Source organism: Clinocottus analis, unplaced genomic scaffold (assembly GCF_023055335.1).
Source record: "Clinocottus analis isolate CAN_PGR_092001 unplaced genomic scaffold, fCliAna1.0.p SCAF_19, whole genome shotgun sequence".
NCBI lineage: Eukaryota > Metazoa > Chordata > Actinopteri > Perciformes > Cottidae > Clinocottus > Clinocottus analis.
In genome coordinates this window covers 8,559,213-8,577,463 of record NW_027175920.1, presented here as the reverse complement: position 1 = coordinate 8,577,463, position 18,251 = coordinate 8,559,213, and the positions used below count along the sequence as shown (strand labels likewise).

The 18,251-nt window shown below is 43.7% G+C and overlaps 4 protein-coding genes across 4 annotated transcripts; 2 read left to right on the top strand and 2 right to left on the bottom strand.

Annotated features, from left to right (window-relative positions):
• The first annotated feature begins 42 nt into the window (after positions 1-42).
• Positions 43-8,746, top strand: LOC137789179 (putative protein MSS51 homolog, mitochondrial). Its single transcript, XM_068582458.1, has 7 exons — positions 43-198; positions 1,859-2,024; positions 2,204-2,353; positions 4,215-4,339; positions 4,671-5,234; positions 7,725-7,818; positions 8,280-8,746. Exons 2-7 carry the CDS (start codon positions 1,867-1,869, stop codon positions 8,485-8,487), a joined length of 1,299 nt encoding a protein of 432 aa, XP_068438559.1. The 5' UTR covers positions 43-198; positions 1,859-1,866; the 3' UTR covers positions 8,488-8,746.
• A 2,959-nt stretch (positions 8,747-11,705) lies between these two features.
• Positions 11,706-14,824, top strand: LOC137789835 (putative protein MSS51 homolog, mitochondrial). The gene is made up of 6 exons (XM_068583651.1): positions 11,706-11,744; positions 12,350-12,499; positions 12,617-12,741; positions 12,905-13,468; positions 13,606-13,699; positions 14,130-14,824. The coding sequence occupies exons 1-6, from the start codon at positions 11,728-11,730 to the stop codon at positions 14,329-14,331; spliced, it is 1,152 nt and encodes a 383-aa protein (XP_068439752.1). The 5' UTR covers positions 11,706-11,727; the 3' UTR covers positions 14,332-14,824.
• Positions 14,825-14,935: 111 nt separating this feature from the next.
• On the bottom strand, positions 14,936-15,628 carry LOC137789718 (myeloid-associated differentiation marker-like protein 2). Its single transcript, XM_068583481.1, has one exon. It carries the CDS (start codon positions 15,626-15,628, stop codon positions 14,936-14,938), a length of 693 nt encoding a protein of 230 aa, XP_068439582.1.
• Positions 15,629-16,860: 1,232 nt separating this feature from the next.
• Positions 16,861-17,754, bottom strand: LOC137789233 (myeloid-associated differentiation marker-like protein 2). The gene has a single exon (XM_068582578.1). It carries the CDS (start codon positions 17,752-17,754, stop codon positions 16,861-16,863), a length of 894 nt encoding a protein of 297 aa, XP_068438679.1.
• Between the last annotated feature and the right edge of the window lie 497 nt (positions 17,755-18,251).

The following is an 18,251-nucleotide window of genomic DNA, read 5'->3' as shown; positions in this document are numbered from 1 at the left end:
TGCCATGACCACTCGATAGTGCCCCAGCCCCTCTGGCTACTTCCCCAACTTTGGCTCTGTGGCGGGTGACTTCATTGCTGACCCCAGCAGGGACACGGTGAAGCTCCAAGACGCGGAGACTTCCACAATAAGAAGCCGTCAATCACTTTGTTCTCCCAGGAATCATCTGGAAGGCTCTCTGCTCATCTGCAACCGAAGGTATGACCGCTAAATGATCTCCCCATGTCTTCAGTCTTCGTCTCCTTATAGTGTGCAGTGCACCACGGTAGGGTGAAAATGTGATAATGCTGTAGTCAGATAGTCAGCAGAGAGACTTTGCATGTTAAAATCTCAACAGTGACACGGTCAGAAATGTGAGGAGGGATGAGCAAAGAAACAAAAGAAAAAAATGCCTCCTCATGGGAAATCTGTTAATTTCCAACCCCCGCTCTGTAGATATGAAGGAGCTAATTACATATAGGCCTTTCAATTTTGTCTGCAGACATGATAAGGCAACACTTGGTAAAAAAAAAAAGAAGAGAGATACAGTATTCCTTAAAGTAGAGGAGAGGTTGTCAAATAAAACTGGAGCATAATCGGTGGGTACAACAGACGGTCTCAATGTGATTAAGACTTACAAAGTGCCATTGCTGCAAGCTGCTTGGAGTTAAATGCATATTTGTGTGACATCAAGGCCAAGCTAAGCATTGCTGTACTTTAGAGGGAAGTAGATGATGTTTAATCACAGTAAACAGGACAAAACTGTGAGCGTCCAAGACTTTACACACGACGTCTTGGACGCTCATCAAATCTAAAGAAAGATTCACGGAGCTTCTGCCCCCCAAAGGTGATCATATTTCTCGCCCCTCTTATTTCCCCATGTCTCATACCAAGTGAATAAAACATGACACGCAAGTATAGACGTGTACAGGGGCGACTGCTTCAGTGAGAGAGATCGGGTGTTCGATCCCCTGCTCAGCCAGTCCATGTCCACTCCATGAGCAAGATACTTGTGGTGTAGGATGGTTAGTTAGGGTCCTGATGGGCAGGTGCCCCCTGTGTGTGTGTGTGTGTGTGTGTGTGTGTGTGTGTGTGTGTGTGTGTGTGTGATGGCGGAGCTCAAGAAACAAGCCCGTCGCCTCCGCCTGTCTAAGAATCTGGGTGCTCCTCTTGTCATGAGAGCCTCTGTCATCAGGGCCATGAAGCCAGACAGTAAATGTATTTTAAAGTCCATCGTATGCTGAGACGCGGTCGGCTTTGAACAGGAATAGGAACCTGTTGTGTCGTTTGATGTGTAGCCTGTTCCACTGCTGCTTGGTGAAAAGTTCCTATCCTTGAAAAAGTCATACTTGAAAGTCTGCCGCAGCTCACTTTGTTATTTACTGTGTATTTGTTGTGTGTGTATGTTATCAACTGTTCTGAAATAGCATGTGTGGGTCCTGGCAGCAGTGATGTATTTTCAGGAGGAGCGTTTCCAACCCTGTCTGGGGTCTTCTAATAGCAGAGAAAACCTTTGTGTGTCTGTGCAGGGGGCTACTTGGTTGTCAGGGCGCATAGAACAAATACCTCTGTGAGCTCGGGACTGTATGTCCTTCTGCCAGAGTCAACATTTCCATCCCTGCTTCTTCTCATTTGTCAGCGGCAGCAGCTCTTGGGGTCGGGGGGGGTGCAGACTCTGCTTTGTGTCGGTCAAGAGCCACACAGCACATCGACCACTGGATTTGATGTTTGAGAACGTTAAAGGGGGACAATGTTGTTTGGGCTCGCTATGAGAAACACAATCCAGGCCCACGACGACGCGTCTCAATGAGATTACCTGTATGAATAGAGGTTAAATGAAAGTAAAATAACATTTTTACACTTTTGTGTAATGCTTAAGGCCACAAAATGACGTCCCAGATCCCAGCGCTGCCACAGCCGGACGCTCCCCGGACTGACAGCGTCTTTTCCGTCCTGTCTGGGTTTTACTCTCTGGACTCTGGCGTCCCCGGACTCTCCAAGGTTATTCTCAACAAGCTCAACATGAAGGACTACGGAGAATACAGGTGCTGATACTACCTTACATCCGGCAGCGTTGTACGCCCAGCTGTGTTGTTAATGATTTTCACTAGATTTTGATTAGTTTATTTGGCATTTTCTGCATGTGATGAGTTCCCCTTTCTCCATATGTTACCTCTAACCCTCCATTAAATTCTTGACAAGTGAAGTGTCTGATTCTAATAAGAGCTGCCGTTGAGGGAAAGGCCAAAGGAATGGCTTTCCGCAACTACAAGGAGATGTTCAAGAAGATGGAGGAGACCTTTGAGTTCTGCACCAGCTGCAACAAACTCCCGGCGCATCTCACCGAGGCTCAGACCCTGAAGCGCTGCGTAAAGTAAGTGCTGTCACACAGAATAACGCATTAACAACCGTGTCGACGATCCCAATATTCTGGTGGAGGTTTCCACTAAAACCTCCACCCTTCTCAGATCAGCTGGATCGTCACCCCGATAGCTGCCACGTGTGAAGCATTAGCAGTTGTCATTGTGTCAGGGACAGAATGATTGGCCCTCGAGGTGTGTGAAGCTCCACACAGATGGACTTTGGCCAAAGGCAAATATAGCGAGGTCCCCTGATTGTGTTTCAGTTGTGCTTCATAATGTCAGAGCATCACAGAATATATTTAAGAAGTGTATTGGCAATAAAGAGTACAGCAGGCTTTCTTCTGGCTGTCCGCATCTCCATCGCTCTCTTTCTATCACTCTCTTTCTATCTATCACTCTCTTTCTATCGCTCTCTTTCTATCTATCACTCTCTTTTTATCGCTCTCTTTTTATCGCTCTCTTTCTATCGCTCTTTCTATCGCTCTCTTTCTATCGCTCTCTTTCTATCGCTCTCTTTCTATCACTCTCCTCCTCTCGCTCTCTTTTTATCGCTCTTTTTCTATCACTCCTCCTATTGCTCTCCTCCTATCGCTCTCTTTCTATCACTCTCTTTCTATCGCTCTCCTCCTATTGCTCTCCTATCGCTCTCTTTCTATCACTCTCTCCCTGATTCTCTCTCTCACTGTCTTGCACGTATCTTCCTTGCAATGCTCAGCTGCTCCTGCTTCTCTCTGAGAAGTTACCAGTAGCAGCAAACAAAAAACCCCTCATGACCTTTGACGTCAGAGAATGATCAACAACCGTCCCAGGAGTGCCTCCTTGTGACTTTGCGTCCCTTTTCATTCATTCTGATTCACATTTATCTTTTTAGCACTCTCAAAGCAGAGGCAGCTTCACAGAAGTGTGTTCTGCGTGACCTTTCAAGGGCATGTGTTTTCTCCCCTTGTTCTGTATCACTTTGCCAGCTTTCTTTGGAGGATTAGTACACACAAAGTGTGCCGAGACGGAACACGGAGGCTGATAAATTATTTTATGGAAATGTGTGCGCCTCGAAGGCTGTAAATGATTGCAAGGTAAAGTAATATAGTGTCCCACAGCACCAACTGGCACCGGCTGTCAGACCTCTAATCCAACACATTACCTCGGCACTTAAAGTTTGTGACAACACAAAAGCCCACATCCGCACAAAGAGGTTGTATAAATAATGAATTCAAACTTCTATCTGAGGCGGTGGTTTTGGGCCAGCTGTCCCCTCAAACAGGACAGAATTCATCTTCAGTGTCATGAGTTTGCAACCGAATGAGGTCTAATATAAGATGATGTATGTCTTGGTACAAACAAGACAGGATATCCCTAAAGGGCGTCATCCCTGTGTTATTGATACAAAATAAGATGGGAAGGGATTGGTAGAGGCTGTTGAAGGCAGGCAATGAACGAAGGGAGATGAGTATTTCAAATACAGTTTGGAAAGTTAAAATGTCTGAAATAACTGCTTACCTGTGGATTTCAGTGCATGGTTTCCACGGAGTATAACTGGCTATAAGCTGAGTGATTTTGACTTTTGACATACATGCTTTGAGAGAAACATACATTGCTGAATAAATGAAACTCCTTGAAAGGTTGCCTCTATATACGTTTATATGTCAATAAGGAGCGGGTCCTCTTCATGAAGGCGGCCACTGAGTACAGTAGCCCAGAACAGACAAACAAAACACTAAAGTTTAGAGAAGTTTACAGCCAAATCCCACACATGAACCTTTAAAGATTTGAAAGTTAAAGTGTTCTTTTTTTTGTTCAACTTAACTTTCATGTCTTGCGTCCTTTCTCTCCATTTTCCCTGCGTTGCTTTTTACCCCCATTTTTCTCTCCCAGGTGCTTGAATGTGTACTACTGCACCAAAGACTGTCAGAAAAAGGACTGGCCTCAGCATAAAAAGGTCTGCAAGATGCTGCGCCTGGTGGCAATTGACAGACTAGTGGAGTGGCTGATGTTCACCGGTGAGAAATGAGAAGGCGGTGCTGTCGAAACTGAAACGCCTTGATGCCTGTTTGAGTTCACAAAACACACCAAAAAAAAGCATTCATCATCATTAATGAGATGACATATTTTAAAGATGAGCTGCAGAAATTAAATGCCTGAGAGACAAACACTGACAGAAAGTCACAGTGCTACACTTGTGCGTTTTTGAAATTTTAATTAAAGTTCCCCAGCCTTTGAAACTCTCTGATTGCTTTTCAAACACCATGTAAACTTGCCAGACAGAATCGACACTAATCTGTGTCCTCGGCTCTGTGTCACATAAATCCATCATCCCCCCCCACCTCACAGGAGACCTCCCCCTACCCACGGGGAAGTGGTCCAAGCCCGCTGCTGAGGTGAAGAATTGGGACGACTGGCTTCCCATGCAGGTGGACCTCACGCCACGTCTGGACGCCATCTTGTCTGGTGCCAACATGGCAACCCTATGGAAGAACGCCGGCAGGCCGAGGCCGGATGACTCTGACCTGCAACGGTCTTTGTGGCGGATTCAGAGCGAGTTCCTCTCCCGAGTTCTCACCGTTGGCATGGCCATGCGACACTTTGGCCTTGACCCGCAGGCTGAAGCGCTCACTGTTCACATAGCAGGAGCTTCTCACAACGAGACCATGGGAGCCCGGCTGACGGACTTCGACGAGCTGAACAACATGTTCCCCGGACACCAGGGCATGGAGGTAGTCATGGTGGGACCAGAGGTGGTGGACGGCCCCATCACGAGGCCTCCTCTCAGGTTGTTCGGCCCCAAGCAGAGAGTCTACATCAGCGCCCACAAGGGCCTCTACCACCAGTTCTGGGAAGATGTGGTGGAGAAAGAGGAAGCAGCGAAGCCGGACCTGGTGGTTGGGTTTCATCCAGGTGAGAACATCAACGTCATGAACAAACGACAAGTCAGAGATGTGACCGTACAACCACTGCAATGGTGTACAGGTCTGGTTGAAAGGAGACCTCAAAATGTGACCTTTTAAACGAAACAGTAAAAAGCATAACGATCACTGCAGCTATAAATAGAAACTGCTCAGCTCAAGGGGTCAGCAGTCTTTAAGAAACGGTGACTTGTCTCCGTTTATGCTCATTTGACAATCACCTCTTTTGGAGAACAGAGCAAGCAGGAGACGAGTAACTCACTCGCTCTGGCCTATTCATTAGCGGGAGGCTTTTATTGGGGATTTGGATGATTAATTGGAGCAGCTGGGAAAGAGTTTGGCTTCTGATTGCTGGACTCAGCATAATGTCAGTAAGCTGCCCGTTTCAAAGCCCTCCCCGCAGATTCACTCTGACGCACACTGCAAGCTCCAGGCGTGTGCAAAATCATAGCTCTCGAACAATTTCAAAAATGAACTGAATTTAAATGTTCTGAATTATGGATATCGTTAATAATTTGGGATTTTAATACGCTCTCACAAGCGATCCACCTCATTAAAGTGGCACTTTAACCCCACACCTCTTAAGCTCTTTCACAGAATCTGCTCACTGACCCTTTCGCCTGTAAAGCAGCAGTAAAGCCCCGGCCCAGCCGCACCCAGAACCCGTGCCTCAGTTATCGCCGCAGGCTCCACTGGAGCTAAATATACAGGAATTAGTCATCCTGTGAGTAAACTGCCTGAGTGCCTGGCTGCGTTTCATACCGCAAAGCTGGCAGAGCACTGCGTTATGACACCGTTTGAGTGATAGGGTTGCAGGCAGTGTGGCGGAAGGAATAAGAAAGGAAGGTGTGTGTGAAAGTCACAATGAGAATGAAAGAGGAAGAGGCTGCTGGAAAGCAGTGGAAGAAAAAAAGCAAACTAGACATTGGCCGTAAGAGAATTAAGAGACGGAGAGTGATGTCAGCTGTCAGCTCTCACAAAGAAGATGGATGCTGGCTCAGTAATGCCATTCATACTAAGATGGACCATTAGAAACAGGCGCCTCCTGATGGCTGCTTGTTCCCCCACGAAATACTGGATTTTCATACTTTTATATTTTGAAGTCTATTAGGTTTATTACCAGTAACGGCCGCCCACCATGTGGAAAAGCCATTATTGCATTCCCATTAAAAAGTCGGACTGTAGCGTCTCTTTGTCACCTTAGCTCCTCAAGGTCTAAACGCTTACTCCCCGTTCAATGTTTTATAATGATGGGAAGTGTCACCTCGGGGTTGTTCGTATCGGGACATGCATTATTTAACTCCAAATCCTCTCTTTCTGCTACATGAGTTCCCCGGAAAGATGTTGCAGGCGGTGGAGAACGTGATACCATCTGTGTGTGTGTGGCAGTATCACAGGCCCCCCAACATACCAGAATACACACTAGTAATGCACTGAACAGCTGACGCTTTGATAAATTCATCACATGCGCAGCTTTCTCTTGAGGCTGATTGAAATTGAATCCGTGATTACGTCGTTCTCTTGGACAAACTAATAATGTGAGACCTTATTGATCAGCGCATGCAGGGACATTCTGTTTGCTGCCTGCTTTGGCTCACTGAAGGACACTAAAGCCAGAAGGATTGAGAGTATTTGCTGCCATGGCGGCTTGAACCGCAGTCACTTGTTGAAGGTCGAGCTATTCACCGCTGCGGCTCTGGAAAAAAAAAACATATTCTACTGAAACCAAAGTCAGGGGGAACGTGAATCTGCCGGAGGGATTATGAAACCCAATCCAGCATGAATATGGCAGCACTGCTGCACTCCATCGTCTCTGTGCGATGTCCTCCATCTTCAGCTTCGTGTGGTGCAAAGTTGGAACAAGCGTTCTCCCGTCCAGTTCAAGTTTTTGAGCGAGGTCAGCTTGTTTGCAGCAAGATGTAATTTGTCACATCGACTGATAATTAAGCCGACTGCAAAACAGTCGGTACCACATCCTGAAGGAAATATATTCTAGCTAGCAAGAGGAAGACACGGCGGCTGGAGACGAATCAAGCTCCATCTGACTTGTGTCCTTCAGCCGACTTGTTCAGGGAGGTATGTATGTTACAAGAGTGGCTATAGTTCTAAATTCATTCTGAATGGATTATTTTTTTTAATTATCTTCAAGAGTGTTTGTTTGTTTAATGTGCTCTTCTGGCCGGGTTGAAGTGAGGGGTTTCAGTTGGAAAAAAATGTGACGTAAAAATGTATCAACAATGACGCCGCTATATGACCAACATCAGCAAATGAGACCATCAGCAAGAAAATATATGAGTTATTCCAAATGGTTACCGGGTCAGATTCCTCAAGAAATCAGAACGCCTCACACAGGTTCATCTGAATAACTTCCAAAATGGAGAACTGATGGTCTGGTTGGTGTTTTTCACAGCTCGGCCCTTATGATCTGGTCTCATTGAGGGCCGCAGTGTGTCTCATTATGACGCATGTGTTTTCAACACAGGGTTCCACGCTAACCAGGGTCTGGTAGAAGGTTGGCTGCCCACTCTTCTGCTTCTCAGGGATTACAACATCCCTTCCTTCTTCACCATGTACAGGTTAGTTCCATCACGCGCGTTTCACGTTTTACAGTTGAGAATTACAGCGAGCGTTCCCCTTTGAGCGATAGTAAATATGTAATGTTCACATTGCTTGCCATCTGCTATGCGGATCTGCTCTACTACCGTTGTTGTTCACCCACACATCATGTGTGGTGTCTCTAGTCCTCACCCTGACCTCATCACCACCGTCCTCAGTTATCTTCCACGGCCCGATCACACCTCTCCTTCCACACTTCACACTCCCTCCTGTCGGTGGGAAAAAATACTCTTTGTGCAAAGGCCAAGTTGAAGTAAAGATGTATTTCTTTTGCGGCAAACATTCTCAGCAAACACCCCCTGTAGACTCTAATTTGATGATCTCGCAAAGTATCGATCGAGTTTAATCTCTCCTCGGTCTCTCGTGGACAATAACACTCACTTGGTTCATAGATTCCTGAGCTGTGTCTTTGTCTCCACAGCGAGGCAGAGCTCAAGTCCTCACTCCAGATCCTGTTGGAGTTGGAGATGCACATCCGGGACAGTGGGAGCAATCCGTTCACATCACAGAAACCAGAGCAGGTCCAGTCTTGCCCAAACAAACCCCCGGTCTTCTGCAACTCTCACTACATCCGTTTCCAGGGATTGCTGCCCCAAGAAGACTTAGAGGAGCCTGGGAAAAACAATTAAGAGGCCATCAGGTGGAAAACCAAAACCTGGTTGCAATGCCACAAGCCCTTCACTTTACAGATGTGGTTTCCAACATAGGGTTTGTATATATATATATATATATATATATATATATATATATATATATATATATATATATATATATATATATATATATATATATATATACACAAACACACATCGGGTACACACACACACACATCTATATTGCTATACCATTACTGCTGCAATAGTTCACTTCACACTCTGAAGTAATAAATGATTGAAACAGATAACAGAAGTGACTCGAGCTCATTGTGAAGGGTGATGGCTCCTGAGGGCCTCAGCGGGGTACAAAGGTTTGTACTATTGGATCCCTGAGGCAGCATATTGAATATGAATGCTTTAAAATGTACGACAGGTTTTAAATGGTAAAAACAGAAACAATAAAAGCGATAGCAATATGAACAAGACAGAGAGATGACATAACAGTACAAAAAACACCTTCATAACTAGCATCACAGGTTGAAAGCAGATGTAAATAGGTGAGACTACAAACACTAGACCCACTTTCTGTAAAGATGTTAAATCATTATTTATGTTCCCTCTTTCCTTGTTGAAACATCCATATTGACTTTCCAATAATTTAACAGTTATGAAGTGACAAGGCACATTATGACAATCTTTGTAGGACAGGACCTGCTTTAGAAACTGATCTGTAACAATGATGATAAATACATCGCTCTTAATGTGTGAAAACAACGAATAATGCTGAAGCATCACAGTGTTAAATATACCATTCACCTGCCTTTAATCGAGGTTATTTATACAGACATTTACTGCTGTTTATTTTAAATATATATATATATATATATATATATATATTTATATATATATATATATATATATATATATATATATATATATATATATATATATATATATAAACCCATAAAATAAAAGGTTATTTTTGTAATTAACAACCCCCAATATATATTGGTATATCCCAATATACATGACTAGGTGCCAATTTACCGATTAAGGACAATTAATCAATTCATTGTCCATGGAGTTGTGGGAGGAAACCTTTGGAAACCACGTTCACGGGGAGCCGACATGCGGTGACAAAGTGCCACCGCTGAGCAGTACATGTCTGCTACTGATACATACCAATGAAAAGCACAGATATGATATGTATCTTTCATTTTTAATATACTATGGTTTGTGTTGTTATTAGTTGCTTGAGTAAATTATACTCGGAGACGGACTAAACAAAAAAAGACATGATGCTTAGACTCTAAATCTGGCCTCAAAGTAATCTGTCCGCCCTGCAGCTTTCAAATTTGCCTTTTTCTAAATAAAATGATAATATACAAAAACACAAAGTACGTTTTTGTAAAAATGTCAACGTCGGAGCCTCTGGACGAGCAGAGCGCTGGCGCCCAGCTTCAAAAAGCCAAACAGGTGTTCGAGATTACATTTTTTTAATTGCCTGGTTTTGTTCGCGTGCATGAGGCAGATAGGAGAGGCCTTCAGGGCCCATTTTGACTAACAAGGAAAAACACAAACATCTTACTGCACATGACAAACTGACCTGGACTGACTCCTCAACGGAGGCTTTCATTGCATTGCTGTGAGCTCTGAGACTGGACACACTGTTCACACAGTACGTTGACCAGAGGGACGGTGACGTGACGTCAGCCTCGACTCAGGACTCTGTAGCAGCTGATCTTCCTCTGTGCCTGTGTGCGGTGGCTACTGCAACGAAGGCTGTGGTGCCGTCGGTTGTGTTTGCTGCAGTTTCATCGTATGACACTCTGTGCAGCGGGTTAGTTGGCATCACATTTTTCTGCTCAAGCCGCAGAACTTGTTGCTCTTACAAGCACGAAACCTCACTGCCGACATTATGGTTAACATTTACACAGATTGCCGCTACGCTGTTGGTGTAGTGCACGACTTTGACACCCTGTAGAATCACAGAGGCTTCGTTTGACTTCATCTGGAAAGCCCATTACTCATCACCGTCCCGTGGCCGACTTTGCTAGAAGCCATACTGATCCCTAAAACGGTCTGTTATAAAATGTGAGGCTCACACTAACACTTCTGATCCCTTCTCAACAGGTGATGCGGCAGATGCTGCTGCGGCGAGAAGAGAGGCTTATGTAGGTTCCTCTTTGCAGCTCATAACACTTATGCTATGTGGGCCTTCAGAAATATCTTTCACTTATGATGCTAACGTGTTACATCAAACTGTTCAAAGAGCAGACCTTCTCTAAGTATGTTGCATTAGAAAGACTTTTGTAGACCAACACTCGACGTCATTCCTCCCTCCAAAGTCTTTTTTTTTTTTTAAAGTCAATGTGATGTTCTTCCGTTTAACGACTATTATAGTTCGGGAGTTTCCTCCTAGACCTGGAATCTTTTAGGACAAAAAAATACCGTTTTTTTTAAAGAAATGTAATTGTAGAAAACTTTGAATATATATTGAAATAACTTCTGCTATTGCACTTGATAAATAAAAGTTGATGTATACCATCTGAATACATACTTTCTGAATATGCTAATATGGTGTGTGTGCTATAATAAAAACATTGCATTTTCTTGTTGGGTTCTTTGAATTGACGAGGGAGAGAGACTCAGGACTGTGTGTGTGTGTGTGTGTGTGTGTGTGTGTGTGTGTGTGTGTGTGTGTGTGTGTGTGTGTGTCCTTGTTTCACTCCTTCAGGAAGGAAACGTCTAGTAGTCTGTATTTACAGTGTGACTCTGCCCTCTAGTGGATGACTATACATATATATATATATATATATATATATATATATATATATATATATATATATATATATATATATATATATATATATATATATATATATATATATATATATATATATATATATATACAGGGACCAGATATATATATATATATATATATATATATATATATATATATATATATATATATATATATATATATATATATATATATATATATATATATATATATATATATATATATATATATATATATGAAATAGTCTTGTCCCACAGCAATGGATGCGTTTCTAGTGTTTTCTTGTAGGCAATATGCACAGATACGAGCGCGCTGTCCTTGTGTCATGACTGAAGTCAGGAAGGGTCTGGAGTTGCCAGAGCTTTCGAGAAGGGAAAGCACAGGTGCTACATGAGAGCCCCCAGAGGCCGATCACGTGACACAGCAGAGGAGACGCAGAAGAAGAAACACAGTGGCCGACTCATTCACACATGACGGACACCAAGAGGTGAGTAGGCATTGCCACTTCTTTACTTCCATTTTGGAGAATATATATATATATATATATATATATATATATATATATATATATATATATATATATATATATATATATATATATATATATATATATATATATATATATATATATATATATATATACCATGGTGTCATAAAAAGAGAGTAAAAGTTCAGGAACCGCCTGGTGGTCGTTAATAACCACGTTTGAATGAGCCTCTAAATGCATGCAAGCCTCTACTCCACTGCCTGTTTCATACTTTTCGTTTTATGCCGAGAGTTGTCTCTATAGAGCTTCGAGCAGCTGTTCTGAAATGTATATATATTGTTGTGTGTGTGTGTGTGTGTGTGTGTGTGTGTGTGTGTGTGTGTGTGTGTGTGTGTGCCCACACTAAAGCAAACCTTCCAGTCCAAGAATAGAAACGTAGCCTATAGGTTTCACAGGCTATGTTGTTGGCTAAAGTTGGAAATGTTATGTTGTAGCTTGAGGTGTTTAGACTTAACTGTTCAGTCCAAAAAACTAATGAGTCACTGGTCATTCATTATATTGTACTTATGTTTTTCTTTTTTTTTAAATTTTATTTGTCTCCCCAGAGCTGTTCTGGAGGCCAAGGTGAAAGCCATGACCTTCCAGTCTCAAAAAGAGATTTTTGAGAAGATGGAGGAATCTTTTCAACTCTGTGCCTGTTGCGAGAAGCGACCTAATCAACTTTCAACCGGCCAGAGCCTGAAGCGTTGCACCAGGTAACAAACAAACAAACAAGATCTCAGCCAGCAGGCTTTCGCAGCAATAATATTCCTTCATCAACGTGAGTCATGTTACAATCCCAGATCCGTGACTTTGCTCGTGTCTTTGCACAGATGTCTAAGTGTTTACTACTGCCGTAAAGACTGTCAGAAGGAGGACTGGCCCAAACACAAGACGTTCTGCTCACAGCTGCGTCTGGCTGCCATTGACAGAGTCGTGGAATGGCTTTTATTCAAAGGTAACATGGAAATGAAAGACAGTCCACACAAGCGACCACAGGGGATCTTTTTCTTCTTCTTCTTCCAAAAATGATAATGTAATGATAGTTGATACAACTCATTAACGGTTTCTCTTTCTATTAAACTAATAAACTAATCATGTTCTTTTGTTCACATCATCAGGATTCCTTCCATTCCCTACAGAAAAGTGGTCAAAGCCCCAGTCAGAGGTTAAAGGCTGGCAGGACTGGCTTGCAATGCAGGGAGATCTTACAGCTCGCCTGGACCCCATTTTGAGAGGAGCGAAGATGAAAGACTTGTGGACCGACGCCGGCAGGTCCCAGCCTGACGATGAGGACCTGAAGGGGTCCCTGTGGAGGGTTTGCAGTGAGTTCTTCTCCAGGCCGCTGACCATAGCCTGGGCGATGAGACTGTTCGGCCTTGACCCTTATTCCAAGCCTCTCACCGTTCACTTGGTGGGGGCGGCCCACAGCGAGACTCTGGCCGCCCGGCTGACGGACTACGACGAGCTGAACAACATGTTCCCCGGGCACCAGGGCATCGGGATAGTCATGGTGGGACCAGAGGTGGTGGACGGGCCCATCGTGAGGCCTCCTCTCAGGGGGGCTAGCCCCAAGCAGAGAGTCTACATCAGCGCCCACAAGGGCCTCTACCACCAGTTCTGGGAAGATGTGGTGGAGAAAGAGGAAGCAGCGAAGCCGGACCTGGTGGTTGGGTTTCATCCAGGTGAGAACATCTTGACCAACTCCCTTTTACACTCTAAACTCAGATTTCTTGTGAGCGAAACTCGCTACTGAGAAGGGATGTCTTGTTTGTACTGAACTCTTTATCATTTGTTTTCCTTCCCATCTTTTTGTTTCCAGGATTTGATGCCAGTCAGGGCCTGGACCAGGGCTGGCTTCCAACTCTCCTGCTCCTCAGGGACTACGAGATCCCGTCCCTTTTCACCGCTCTCAAGTGAGTGTGACAGAATAGCAGCCTCACACACTGTGAAAATACCTCAAATAACTAATTACAGTCACTCAAGTACTGTATGTTTTTTTTTTTTAATTTACTTGAATATTTCCATTTAAATTCTTTATACTTCTACTCGAACAAAAATCTTTTAATTCATTACAGTAGAAAAACAATCAACACATTTTAAAACACGTTCTCGTAATCTGATTAAAATGCTTCGGGTAACAGAGCTGTGATTAGGAATTCACAGAATTGATGCAATTTTATCAGCTCATTATTGCCATAAGACTGCACTATATACATGTTACACACTAAGTGAAAGGCCACTCTGTATCCTCTGCCTGCTCCCTTTCCATCCATGTGATGTGAATTAAGCCACGGTGTGTGTAATGTGTAACGGCTGCTGGTGCTTCTGGTCCTCCGCCCGCAGTGAGACAGAGATGACCTACTCCCTGCAGATCCTGTTGGAGTTGGAGATGGACTTGAAGGGAAGCGGAGCCAGCCCCTTCGCCTCGCTGAAACCAGAAGTGGCGGGCTCGAGTCCCAACAAGCCTCCGGTCTACTGCAACTCCCACTACTTCTGTTTTCATGGCCTACTGGAAACTGTGGAACTTGAGGAACCAGAAGCCTGAGTGAGCCGAGTGCTGCAGAGGACATCGCTGTCTCTCACCTGGAACTCTTATATTGGACAATGAAGCATTGTTTGTAGGTGCCTATTTTTACAGATAATTAAATCATGTAATGTGCCTAAATGCATATTATTGTGAAAACATTAGTAGCATTTTCTGTTGGTAACCGCTATAAATGTTTGCTTTGCCATTTGCATTCACTATCTCAGTTTCATGGCACGTAAAATCAACAGATGTGAGATTTGAATATACTGTCTCTGAACTATTGTTGGGAGTAGAGAGGAAATACATATGGTTAAATATTGAGACTGCATTGTCCACTCTGCTGAAACATAGCTTGGACATCATTTCAAATTACAATATTCACCTCTATTTCTAATCAATATGACATAGCCAAAACAAAAGCATTTTTCCCTGATGAACACTTATATACCACAATGCAGGATTAATGTTATATTTGTAATTAGATTTTTTTTAAATGACTATTTCACATGAGTTTGGGCAACATATATAAATAAATATATATATAACTGGCTACTGTCCAAGGAATATTTCCCTTAATTAAATAGAAACAAATCAGTATTTTCATCTTCATCTCTATACATCTTCAGTACATTTCTAGCGAGATCTGAAGGTCCATGGTGTAAAGGACAATATTGACGATGGCTCCAATGTTAACAGTATTCATGTTCACGTAAGAACACGTGTCACAGGTGTAAGGATTGTACCCGTTGCGTTTGTAACCAAAGGCGGACCAGAGAATGACCGCCAGCAGGTACAGCAGCACCGCCACGATGTTAAAGACCCGCTCCATGACACTCAGCTGGAACGGGAGCAGCCACTGCAGCGGCTTGAGCAGATGGAGAACTACGATGACCACGGTGACCAGGAGGCAAGCAGCAAACACGACGATGCTGCATCTCATCCCGAGAGGGTGAAAGGACCATTCGCCGTTTACAAAGTGGTCAGTGGCAGCGGTGAGGATGATAGAGGCTATGAAGGCCTCCGTGGTGCGGAGTCCTCCTCGCATGCTGGACAGGTAGCCCCTCAGAGACATCTTCTTTTGCATGACAATGTCAATCAGGAAGACGACGGTGGCAAGCAGGGAGAGGATGAAACACAGGACGTTGACGACGCAGGAGAGGCCGAGAAAAACAGCTGCAACAATGACTGTCGCTGAGGCGCTCATCACAGCGCACAGGGCGGTCAGCCCGAACGTCAGGTCTGCCCAGTTGGGGATAAAGAAAGTCAGGAAGATGTGCGGCATTTTGGCCTCCACCAAGCTCAGGACCAGTGGCATAGTGATGCAGAACAACCAGACAAACACACACCAGATATCCCATGGACTCACCATCCTGCCTCTAGAGATGACGATAATGAAAGATAAAGAGCTGAAGATTAATTCCAGGAGGCGCAAAAAGCCTCGACAGCCCTTGAATAGGCCACACATGATGTGTTTTCCAATCCAGTCAGATGCTAAAATGTAGAAAGTCCGGATCTTAAAGATAAAAAGTAGGGATCAAAAGTGTTTGGGGTATTCCAGGACTCTGCAAAATGAACCGTACTTCCCCGTTCATTCCTTGTGATACTGCTGTTGCATTGACATATTTAGGCAGACACACATCTTACACAACAGGCACGGCACCATTTGCATAATGACTTTTAATCAAATTTCCAGATTCATAAATTGCTCAGTGTGCCAATGTGTTTTGTTTGCCATAGAGCTCTGGAGTGGAAGGAGACTGCGTTTGCACCTGCAGATCTAGTTTGTGCATTTCCAGTATTTCGAGTTAAAAACCTCTACAGATGCTGTATCGATAGAGTTTCTACAATTCATGACAATTTGTGTTGTGTATTCGGTAATTGAACAAGCAGGCAAACAGTACATTTACATTCGATCTGTTATGTGTTCAAATGAACATCCACAATCACTTTCTTCTCATCTGTCATCTCTGTTGTCTTTATCTTCTGAGGATCATAGGCTGGAAATTAAACTCATTGTTTGAATTTTCTGTTTCCTGGAGACTTTACCTGACATTTGTCAGTCTCTTGTCACTTTCACATACAAATAAGTGCATTTTTCTTTTGTAATTTTGAGCTTTTCATCTAGTATTAGAAAAGATGAGGTCACAAGTATCTCATTATCAAAGCGTCACTTTATTTTCATTTTGGCACTGCAGCCCTTGTCTGCCTGGCTGACAGATCTCAGGAAACACAGGTGTGTTCATTCATGTTTCAACCAGATTAAATGCAACACATTATACAGTTTTGAATACGCATTGGCAGTATACAGTTTATATTTCACAGCAGCACCAGATTATTGTTAAATGATGTGGTATATGTAAATTACTTTTATCTCTGGCAGTATGAGTGTAATCAGAAATGGATGTTTCTTCGCTGCATGTCGGTCTCTCTCTCTCTCTCTCTCTCTCTCTCTCTCTCTCTCTCTCTCTCTCTCTCTCTCTCTCTCTCTCTCTCTCTCTCCCCCCATCACTTTCCTATCCGAAGAGCCCCAACAAATAATCTTCAGCACTATGAGCGTTTAAAGCCACAAATGCCTAACAAGGTGAAAATGAGGTCCAGCGTGAATAGAATGAGATTGACATATGTCATAAATGCAACCATAAACTGTATGGCCCAGACACAATAGCTGGGAGGACAGTCACTGGGTCGAGGGTTGTCCTTGAACATAAAAATGGGCCACATGATCGCAGCAAATATATACAGCACAACAGAGATCACCAGGAATATAAACACAAACCGGTCCAGGTTGAAAGGCAAACACTTGTTGAGTTTCTTGAGGATGTTGGTGGCTATGATTAAAGGGAGGATGGGGAAAGGAATGACATATGCTATAACACACAGGATCAGAGCCGGCTTGTCTCTGTAGCCAGTCAGTGATATAAAGATCATGCAGCTCACAAAGGCCTCCATAACCTTCCAGAATCCAGGCAGAGCAGCCAGGTAGCTCCCTTTCTTCTTGTCCAGCAATTTGTCCTTCACCACCTCAAGCATGTAGACCAAGCCACACAAGCAAGCCAATATAGTCACTATCCAGCCGAACAGGCATGTCCGGCAGGCATAGAAGTTGGCATAAGTGATGGCGACAGAGACGGTCATGAGCGTAGAGGACATGGCCATCCCGGTGGTGAAGTCCGACCAGTCCAAGCAAAGAACGAGTAAGATATCAAGCTTGAAAAGCTCAATAATGGTGATGATGAGGGTCATGATGGGGCAAAAGGCCCAGGTGAACATAGCGTAGATCCAGTAGGTGTGACTGCTCCCTCCTCTGAAGGAAGACAGGAGAAAGGTGACCAAAGACAGAATTATCTGGGCCATGTGCAGCCCGCCTCGGCCGGATAACAGAGAAGAAGGGCTGAACACCGCCTTGGACATGGTGTCCTTGATCTCACCAAATATTCCCATCTCAAACGGGTTGAAGAGCAGTCGAAATGGTTTCTGTAGCTTTAGTGCTTTCCAGCTCCACTTTCCACATAGTCCTTGACTGCCCTTCTGGTTTGCATAATATTCATTCAACCAACTGTGCAGCAGATATGAAATAAGGTGTGACCGTATGAAATTTGGTTGTGCCTGGGACGTGGACATACAGGTGTAGAGGCCTCAGTGAGGACTAGTTCGCTGACCAATTAAGTGACCTTTGCTGTGTGCCCATCGCCTCCTCTCAAATGTCGTTTTACAAAAACATAATGAGAGATTGGGTGTTTGTTAATTATGCTGAAAAATGAGTTTCTGTTTCTGCCAAGCAACTTTAATAACAATTTGAATGTATCAAATGTTGCCTTAGGGAATCTGGGCACATAGTGCAACAGCTACACAATTTAGGTGGATACAGTATTAGTTACTTGTCGCCTCAACTTTACAGTAAGAAAAAAAAAATATCTTGGGACATTGGAAATTACTTG

Excerpts from the sequence above, each read along its gene's own strand:
- LOC137789179 (XM_068582458.1), top strand. The coding sequence starts at position 1,867 with ATGACGTCCCAGATCCCAGCGCTGCCACAGCCGGACGCTCCCCGGACT. Across the intron at positions 2,025-2,203 it reads AAGGACTACGGAGAATACAG|AGCTGCCGTTGAGGGAAAGG; the intron begins GTGCTGATACTA and ends GATTCTAATAAG. Across the intron at positions 5,235-7,724 it reads GGTGGTTGGGTTTCATCCAG|GGTTCCACGCTAACCAGGGT; the intron begins GTGAGAACATCA and ends TTTTCAACACAG.
- LOC137789835 (XM_068583651.1), top strand. Across the intron at positions 12,500-12,616 it reads AGCCTGAAGCGTTGCACCAG|ATGTCTAAGTGTTTACTACT; the intron begins GTAACAAACAAA and ends GTCTTTGCACAG. Across the intron at positions 12,742-12,904 it reads GGAATGGCTTTTATTCAAAG|GATTCCTTCCATTCCCTACA; the intron begins GTAACATGGAAA and ends TCACATCATCAG.
- LOC137789718 (XM_068583481.1), bottom strand. The coding sequence starts at position 15,628 with ATGCCACTGGTCCTGAGCTTGGTGGAGGCCAAAATGCCGCACATCTTC.
- LOC137789233 (XM_068582578.1), bottom strand. The coding sequence starts at position 17,754 with ATGGGAATATTTGGTGAGATCAAGGACACCATGTCCAAGGCGGTGTTC.